Source organism: Anarrhichthys ocellatus, unplaced genomic scaffold (genome assembly GCF_004355925.1).
Source record: "Anarrhichthys ocellatus isolate YVR2014 unplaced genomic scaffold, GSC_Weel_1.0 scaffold52, whole genome shotgun sequence".
NCBI classification, from domain to species: Eukaryota; Metazoa; Chordata; class Actinopteri; order Perciformes; family Anarhichadidae; genus Anarrhichthys; species Anarrhichthys ocellatus.
In genome coordinates this window covers 97,322-107,314 of record NW_022280082.1, presented here as the reverse complement: position 1 = coordinate 107,314, position 9,993 = coordinate 97,322, and the positions used below count along the sequence as shown (strand labels likewise).

Here is a 9,993-nt window from a genome sequence, read left to right as displayed (position 1 = left end):
GTGTGTGTGTGTGTGTGTGTGTGTGTGTGTGTGTGTGTGTGTGTGTGCGCATAGGTGGTTTTTGAGGGTTTTTTTGTTTTTGCATGTGCCCATTTCCATTAGTGAACTGGCATAATATAACTAACCGTCAAACTCACATGTCTCACTTGAACATGCACACGCAGGACTATCATATCATGCAAGACAGGAGCTGGCAGAGATGACGGACAGGGAGCAAGAGGAGTAAAAGCTGGAGTTAAATGTACACAAAATTATTGAAGAGAAGCAACATGGCAACAAGACTTTAATCATCCTAAACCCGGATCCCATTTGGGGGCTTGTCAAGGCTAAAGGACTTAAGCAGGACACACTGTCAGGATACTGGACAGAGAGAGGCAGCAACTACATTGTTGTGGTACTGATGCAGCAAAATTTGTTTTCCATTTCTAAGAACCGATAGAGCAGAGGAGGCTGAGTGCTATTTGGAGAGCATGAAAGATGAAACCGGGTATGCAAGGGGTCTTTGATTACCAGTACTTCACCTCAGTGAACAGGTATGCATGCACACATACCGCGTTCCAGCAATAGTGTGAAGTTGACACTGAACTGACATGAGAGCCACATCTCGGCAGCTCTCTGGTGAACTCACCACGGACTCTGTTTCTAAACGCCATCTGGCAGACACAAGCCGACTCTTCTACCAGCAGCTCTTTTAACACACGCCATTAAACTCTCTCATCAGACGTGATACGATCATCTCAAGCTATTCTGTCGTTTTCCTCATCCCCAAATCCTCCTCCCGCGTGTGTCAAAGGTAAAATGAGGTCAGCTAGGATGCGATACTACCAACTCTTGATTTTGTGTGATAGAGGTATCCCCCCCTCACATATGCTACTGCTAGCTAACCTGGGAACCACTGACACAGGAATGAGCTTTCCTGGATATCACCACAGGTGTGTACGGTAAATGAAGACATGTATTGATCACACATGTGCACGCTCGAGCCGCTCACACAACTACGACATGCAGTAAATAATACAGTGGCGGCAGCAGCAGCTTAACTCCTTTGATGAGACCGCTGCTGTCTCAGTCAGCCTCATCTCCGGCACATTGCATAACTCAACACAGTCACAAACACATAACCCCAGGCCTGGTCTGCACTACGGAGAGCCATCTAGAAGAGTCAGCTCGCAACTATCAACCCCAATAAGGAGAGAGCAAAATGAGGAAGATGATAAAATGCAAAAAAAAAGATTAAATGAATATACAAACTGTCTGTGACCGGAAAATAATCTCTAAAAGAAGCAATGAACTGGAAACGCCAACGCTTTTTCACCATTTGCTATCCCTCTGTGTCCGACGATGCTGCATGCATGTGAAAAGAAGAAGCCAGAGAGTCGTAGTAATCACTGATTACAATCAAAATCCATTACCATAATCACAGACATATGAATTATATGTGCTACAATCAGTGTTCTGTTAGTGACATCTGTGAACTACCCTTTAAAGCAATTACTGAGATTAAAAATAAAAAAAATAAAAACCTTCAGGGATTTCTAACATACACACACACTGTAAACAACTTCAGCGATTGTAAGCTGCAATTGCACACTTTCGTGTTTATCTCTATACAGATCCAGATTCCAGCTACCATTTCTATGTCAACACTTTTAAAATAATTCCCATTCAGTGGTCCAGTCCGAGAACTCATGGCTCAGTGAGATTCTCCTGTGACTGCAGACAGAGCTGGAAGATTTGCATAGTTACTGAGTCAATCAGAAGGAAGATTAATGATGGAGAGATATGTCATAGTCAATCTACGCTATGACCAAAAGCTGCACAGCGCCACTGCCAGTCATAGCAGTTACTGCAAAGCCTGTGTGCGTGTGTGTTAATGTGTGTCTGAATAAAGTTGTCTTTGCAAACATGTGTGCACCACTGTCCATCCGCATGAGCAAACGTTTGCCCCCGTGTATGTCAGTACACATACAGTATTTGCGTGCGCACATCCACTAACATTTGTATAAGTCATCGATCATCATACGCTTGTGTGTGTGTGCCTGTGTGTGAAGGCACACGTGTGTGTTACCTATGCCTCCTCCGAACGTCTATCCTGAAATACTAACTCTTTGTGAATGTGTGTTTGTGTGTACAGTGTTTGCGGCCCCAGTTGTATGTGTGAGTCCTATGATGTCCTGCGCCTGCCGATGAGATAATCTGGTAGAGCATGGAGTGACAATTTGATCAATTGCTGGCTCACAGGGTGTCTCTGAGTTATAGTGCTGCCATCTCTCCCGGCCACCACCAGTAAAGAGCCATCTCTCCGCAGAGATGAGCCGCCACACTGTTACACACACTGCTGCAGACCACCCAGCAAATACACACACGCGCAAAATACATACACGTACAATTGACTTGTCGTTTGATGGCGGTAAGCTGCCAAAATCATCCAATAAGGCCCCTGCACCATGCTTTCTGTCGCGGAGTGACAGTATCTCCGATTACATAGTGCTCTGGAAAAATTGGTAATTTACACCCACATTATTCTTGCTTTAACAAACGGACTGAATCAGCAGAGTATAAATTTCAATTATCAAGGGTGGTGACTTTCTTCTATTAAAAAAAAAAGAAAAAGAAACTCATGTTTACATCCTAAATGGATTCTTTCTAAATACTGGAAAGCTGGTTATTAAAAGCAGGATACAAGTTCTGGGTATGGTTTGTGAGCTGTCCTCGAACCAAAGAAATTTTGACGACTAAAAATAACTGACGAAAGAATAAGTCAACAAGATATCTTCACAGTTATTGGTGCTCAATTCTACAAACTCATTTTGGTTGGAATGATTGAGGTTCCATTCCTCGCCTTCCAGGTTGGTGATTACAATTCCACTTTTTTATTCTAACTATTAAGGTGTTGCAGAGACTTTTCTTTATTTTAACTGTTATATTGTGGCAGGTGTTTCCCTTTAGACTAGGCTGTATGCTTTGGTTAATGTAATCTTTCTGTCTAGAAGCTGATGGATATCAATTAACATCAACTTTTGCACTGATGAAAGTTCAGGATATCATCAAATGATATGGTTGATAAGCGGATGCAGCTCATGATGTTCAACTAGCCCCACCTTCTTTGCCTGTTTTCGCTGGCTTCATGATACCAACGCTGTGGGTCAACAAACTGCAGCTGATGTTGTTTAACAGCAAGACAATTAAAATACTGGCCAAAGGGTCTTGTGTTGGGTTTAAGCAATATTAGATAAAATGACAAGTGGCATCAATGTAACACATTTAGTCCAGTCTGGTCAAGAAATAAAGGATATATAGGAAAAGAAAACAATGAAGGTTCTCTGCCTCTCATGACAAACACTTTGACTAAACAATCAAAACCAAAAGACTTTTATAATTCTGCAATTCCGAACAGAGCATCTCTATTTTGTTTTTCCAGAAATTACACTGCTAATCCGATAGATAGGTAATATGCGTGCCGTGCTTGAACAACAAAATCTGTTTTGTAAATGCTCACAACTTCTTTTCGCTCCTGAGAAAATTTACAGAAAACAATTAACAGCAGTGTGTGCACTTGGGCATATCTGTCTCAGTGCATTACCATACACAGATCAATAAGGATTCTATTCTTGGCCATTAGATCTTGAAGCAGGGATAGCCTGCCTCTCTCACTCTTTCCGATCTATTCCCTCTCTCTCCGCTCTATCGGCCCGTCCTCTCCTGCCAACCGCTTTCTCTATTCCCCTCTTTCCCTCCACCAGACAACACCAAAGGGACATTGTCATCTTCCCAGCTGGACAGTGGAAGCAGCAGCAGCAGCAGAGTCAGTGGCGAGCATCAAACACGGGACAGTTTTGGGGGGGATCACAGAAGTGATTGGCTTTCTGGCTAGAGGGATCAGCCGTCTCCTCTGAGGATTCATGCACACATGCACACACACACACACACACACACACACGCACACAGACACACACGCATAAATTCACTCGCACTCATGTACACATCCACACACACCTCCTGTTCCTGCTGTAATTCTCAGTCCACTGCCACGCTGCCAGGCTGAGGCCCTTGATCTGCCACTTCCTGTAATCCTCCATGGGAGAAGGGTGCAGCCAAATGTCCTGGCAGGCCAGCCAGGCAAACAAACACACATACACACAAACATGCAGAGACACAGATAGCCACGAGTTGCCTCTAAGTGAAAAAAACAATGACCTCCAGGACATAGATGTGTATCGGCGCAGGAGTCCCAGGATGTCTATATATGCAAATATGCAACTTGATATAACTTTAACCAAAATGCATGACAGAAAAAAAACACAAGTTGCAGGACTGCAACGCAAAATAACATGAACCGTGATATCCATTATGTCCCTTTCATTTGTGTCATGCTGGTATCGTTGTCATCAGATAAAGAGACAAGGCTGACTAAACAGCAAATGACAGGGGAGGAGAACCAAAGAATAGATGGATGACTCCCAATTCACCTTCCCCCGACTCCGATAAGACTCTATCTGATCCACATCACTCAAACACAAGAGATTCCTCTGTTTATTCAATTTCAAAGTGACCAGTTTCAGCCAGAAGGAACCATCTGACAAGATAATTTCAGCCAAACTAGGGATCGTCTGAGGGAGTTCTGATCTCTAAGCTGATTGGTTATAGGCATCTTTGTACACCACGAGTACAGCTTTTTTTTTCTTCTTCTTCTACTGAGTTTACCAAGCCTGGAGCTCACGGGAGTAATGTACCAGCCAGCAAGACATAAGCCCCATTAAGATTATTCACCAGCTCCTGCATCAGCCCTAACATTGTACTTCTAAAAGAGGAGGGATTTCATCTCCGATCTTCTAATACATGTGTACCACTGACCGAAACCATGAATTTCTTCATCCAAAGCAGAGCAGCTGTTGAATCTGTAAATCTCTAGGAACATTCAGTCCCTTCCAGGAAAAAGTGGTGCATCATTATCTCTTCAGTCTCCCTCTCTCTCTGCTTTTAAGAGCAGAAAACATTCTGAAGGTACATAGACTGAACACCATCGTCTTTTGAGAAGTCTGGTAAACATGGCTCTGTAGACTCTATGCTCACTCTCCTCTGCCTGAGAGTTTCTCTGTTTTCATCCTCACCTCTTCAGTGCAGGTGAACAAGAATGAGTCACGACCGCAGCTGCCAGCAGGTGGGAACGAGGGACAGCCAGGTGGACAGCCCTTCATCACACCGTAATGAGCTGGCAAAGATTGTGGGACAGGCATGAGAACACATGGAGGACCTGTAAAAGCAGCCTGACACAGACGAGCTCGCGGGCGTTCTCTGTAGCTATACGACTCCCTGCGGTGCCATTCCATCACAAGCTGTTGTCCCTGTTTGTGTCACCGTCCCCACATTGCAAGGAAGCCGACGCAAGCTACCTCCACCACTTACTTCTCCAGCTCAACTGCGGCACATACTTCAATATGCGGCTAAATATGGACTTTTCATTGACATGCCTCGTCACATTTCCGACGTCGGTTCCTCATTGCTTGTTACCGAAAACTCTTCAGCGTGCTCTAAAAATACCCTGAAACCCCGCTGATGTATGCAGCACCTGACTACTGCAGCTCATACATCTGTTCACTTACTTGCTGCTGCCTCCCAGTTGATGCAGGGACCTAAAGGAGCTTCCACGGGCCATGGTAACCTATCACACTGGCAATGACAAGAGAAAGGATACAATCTGAGAGCTCCACTCTGGGTGCCGATGGCCAGTATCTTCTGCACAGGGTCGAAAGCCATGGACGACGGCTGGTAGGGAAAGCCATGACGGACAGTCTGGAGGACGTGCAGAAAGATGGAAAAAAGAGAACATGTTATCAATTTGCATTTCACAGCAGGGGCGTTGTGTTGTCAAAGGATATCACACACCTGGTTTTGGTAAACAAAGGCCCAGATGGATGTGGAAAGTGTTATGAAGCGGAAATGTAAAGCCTGAAATTGCACAAGAGAAAACGAAAGAGAGCAACAAACACTCTTTCTGTGCACCGTTACTCTGTTCTTCGTGATAGATGATATTTGGCTTTGCTATTTAGGATCCTTTTATAATCATGGGCCTATTTTGAGATTCCTTCTCTCCCATTTCACTCTTTTTATCTCGTTTTCCTTCTCTCACTGACACCCACATGAAGTCGTGATTACACTGAAGTCTGGAAATAAAATTACGGAGAAAACACACCAATAAGAAGCGTTTGGTGATGATTTCTTGCAGGGCCTTCTGTTTGAGTGCATTGTCCTGTAAGGTGTTTGTGTTTTCTGTATATTTGTTTGCATGACTGCAGCTTTATGGCGTCAGTCAGCTGGTGGTGGGCTTGTTGGATTTGTTTGCTTAGCGGCAGAAGGCTAAAGCACGTTACATAAAAAGCACTCAGTGCAGCAGAGACACCTGCCTTCTTCCGCAGAGAAACATTACAGAGAGTTTCGGTCCAGGCAGACAGTGATGGTGCAGGGGGGTCTTGTTTAAAAAGACTTCCATCAGATGCTTGGCTGTGGATCAATGTCAGTCAAACCTGCAATCTCCGAGCTAGTCTTTGCAACAACAATATCCCCTTAGCCTTCAGACTCCACAATCAAGCCAGTTACAATTGTGCAGGTTGTGTGGAGAAATCAATAGCAAGCACACAGTGGTGTCTATAAAAAAGGCCACACCAAACCATTGGGGCACAAAGGGGGAAATTCTTAATAAACAGTATAGTGGGCTAAGATGTAGCATGCGTAGTGTGTAAACTGCCATTGGATTTCTTTTTTTTCTTCAAACAGGCCCCCCACTTCAGGCGCCATCAGTCCCCAAATGGATCGATGATCTGGGGTTAAAGTAGTGTGTGCTTCTGTGTGTAGGTAAGTGTAGGTGTAGGTGTGTGTGTGTGTGTGTGTGTGTGTGTGTGTGTGTGTGTGTCTGAGGGAGATAGAGCTAGAAAGAGAGGAGTGTGAGAGGAGAGAGAGGTGGGGGAAGAAGGGGATGGAGAGACACTGTGAGGAAAAGACATCACGAAAGGGGATGGCACACACTCACACACGCACAATAACCAGAAACCACTGTTTTGCTAATCCAAACCCAGCAGATTATGCAAGAAGGGATCAGTTTGGCCCAACCCCTCGATATGACAGTTCATGCCAAACGACACATACAGCAAAGGATGCTATTTTCTCAGAGGATTAAGTCCTATATTGCCTTTAACCAAAAGATCTCGTTGTTTTGAGAAATTTCCGAGCACAATTATTGCACAAATACTTACAACCACACAGGAACTTACTGTGTAATTGTCAGCGCATTCGCCACACAGTATGCGCATTGTAGTCAGGTACGTTACAGGCTACAATGGCATAGAGCGCTTCATAATGATACTCTTTCCAAACGGGATTCTTGCCGAATGTTAAATAAGCATTCAACCAGCAGACGTGCTCGTTGTAGTTTAAAATACAGAGCAAAATTATTGGCCGATTAATTTATTTATTATGTGGAGCTCACTTGCACAGTGTGTACCGAGAAGGGACACGCGCAGTACAAACTGTAAATTATAATTTAAAAACATACATGCGGAAGGAGTAACCGTGATAAAAAAAAAAAACAGCTGTGTTATAAAATCATCAGGCTCGCCCACCTTGCAGAGCTGGAAATGGTCGGACTGGAGGGTCTCCTGGATCAGATGGTTCTCCTGTGGCCCCACTTGGACAGACGGGGTGGAGGAGGATACCTCTTTCAAGCCGTCCAGCACCTTCCTGATGTTGAACTTCTTCATCTTCAGACTGCAGAGCACAGAATTGAGATCACCCGCAAAAGATAAAGGGGATAGCCACTTTCTCTCTTACACACACACGCGCGCGCACACACTCAAGCGCTCTCCCTTCTGATTTCCTGTGTAAATCTCACATTTGAGTGATTGTTTTTTAGCGCAGTCTCCATGCTGGGATGCTCTGGCGCACACCGCACAGATCGCTTCTTTTTTTTTTTTGACGCGTAAATTTGGAGAGGAGCTGCTTGGATGTTGGTGCGTCGGTGTAATTTGTTCGGACTCCGTGCTGTGCCCCACTGCGTCTCGGTGGCTCCGCTCTTCTTTTCGGCTTCCCTCCCCTCCCCTCTTGGCTCTGTGCGCCGCTCAGCCAAGGCGGAAACGCAGCGCAGCGGCGGTGTTGTTGGTGCTGCTGCTGACGCTCTTGCGCATGTCTGACAGAGCAGAGGCTTCAACGCAAGTCCCACCACCTTGCCAGCCCCCCCTCTCTCTCTCTCTCTCTCTCTCTTTCCTTCTCTCTCTCTCTCTCTCTCTCTCTCTCTTCCTTTCATCTGCCCCCAGCGACAACGCCCCCTCTCTCCCCTCCCCTCTCTCCCCTCCCCTCTCTCTTACTCGCACGCACACATAGTAGGTTTTGCTCCACTGCACCTGGTGATGTTGGGATGCTGCAGCGTTGTGAGTGTCTGTGGAGACAGACGGGCGCTCAGTCCCATTATTTTCGACTACACCCTCACCCTATCCACTCCGCCTCTTGTTTGTGTGCTCGGTGGAAGGTTCGCAATAATAAAGGCCATCCCAAACCATAGTGGAAGTATAAAGCCTCTCTGTGCTGGGCTGGGGAATTGGAGAAACATTGCATACATGTGCTGCATTTTCCTTTCGCTATATTCTTCATGGTGGGTTTACAGAACATATCAGGAAATGTGATGACATTCAAATAAAACATGGAAATGAAAGCATCACATTGTCCCTGAATTCACTTTACATTTCACTTATACCTCCAGACATCAATAAAAAAAAAAAACTTATGTTGGCAATACTGATTTGGTTTTATTGTTTGGAGATGTATGCATTTGCAGGGAAGCTGTGCATAATAAAACTCAACAGCTGAGCAAGCTATGCATCAAGCAGTATCCATGGTGATGGTTGTTTCCTGCTAATGATGGAGTCCCACGGTTTACCTGTTATTTATACCCTCCCTTTGAAAGTGTTACGTCATGCAGTAGTAACACTAGTGAAGCGCTACTGATGAGAGATCGGTTAGGGAAAGGTCCCCAACCAGGTGACAATTGCATGTTCCCCCTGACGGGACCTTAAAGGCAAGGCCATAATGTCTATATTTTAAAACCCTGCTTGGACACCACTCAACAATGAGCTCTTGACAATGTTCTGCAGATTTTGTTCATCCAACATCCAAAGTGGATCTGCAGAAATGGTCAACAGTGAGTGACTTGGTTTGACACTTTTATCAATAACTCGCCATGTTCGGCGTATGTCAGTTGTCAGACATGTCAAGACGAAGCGGAAGAAAGTCTTCAGTTCAGATCCAGAATTGTGCAAAGTTTGCATGTTCTCGCTATGCCTGCGTGTGTTTTTCCTCGGGGCTGCAGTTTCTTCCCACAACCAAAAAGGTGTGCTGTCAGAATTGACACTGAATTGTCAACTCTGCGAAGCATATAGGTATAAAAGATGGATGGATGACTATATTGGAGCCGTCCCAAAATTAGGAATTATTACTTGAAAAAGGTGCTATATATGAGATTGGGAGCATTTCTATTGCCTCTCAACGGTTCTCAACATGGCAATGGCTGAGCCGGCAGCTATCAGCTAGCAGTGCTAACAGCACTGACGACGCCAACAGTGACTTGAGGGGGAACCGGAGGGTGGGTGATTTGCATCCGCAACCTCCGAATGAGAGCGGTGCAGAGTTGGGCCACGAGCTAACCAATGGGTTAGCTCGTGGACTAAAAGGTGCGTGCGGCTATGTCAACAAAGCAGAGAGAAGCCGGATCACAACACACAAAGAGGGAAAGCGATTTCATTCTCTGCTCAAGTAGATGTTACTCCACCGTATCTTGACAAAGAAAATAATTGTTTGCTGCTATATTAATGGTCTGAATCCCATAGATTGCACCCATATGTGAGTTGAGTTCAGAACGTCAGTGCAGCTGTGTATGTTCGTAAGGTCACAGATGAAAGTACTTGACGAGCTCAGCTGAGACTGCTCATGCTTGACTGACACTGACGT

General features: G+C 45.1%; 1 protein-coding gene across 4 annotated transcripts in view; it reads right to left on the bottom strand.

The window, feature by feature from the left end:
- stxbp5a (syntaxin binding protein 5a (tomosyn)) overlaps positions 1–8,222 on the bottom strand; it is an 83,980-nt gene extending 75,758 nt beyond the window's left edge. For 3 of the 4 annotated variants that reach the window (XM_031870434.1, XM_031870435.1, XM_031870436.1), the window contains exons 1-2: positions 7,617–8,221; positions 5,696–5,793 (exon numbers count right to left, since the gene is read on the bottom strand). In XM_031870434.1, coding sequence (XP_031726294.1) covers positions 5,696–5,793; positions 7,617–7,754 — 236 coding nt within the window. In that variant the 5' untranslated portion in view covers positions 7,755–8,221. Of the gene's footprint in view, positions 1–5,695; positions 5,794–7,616 lie in introns of all 4 variants that reach the window. The other variant, XM_031870433.1, reaches the window with a different exon arrangement.
- Between the last annotated feature and the right edge of the window lie 1,771 nt (positions 8,223–9,993).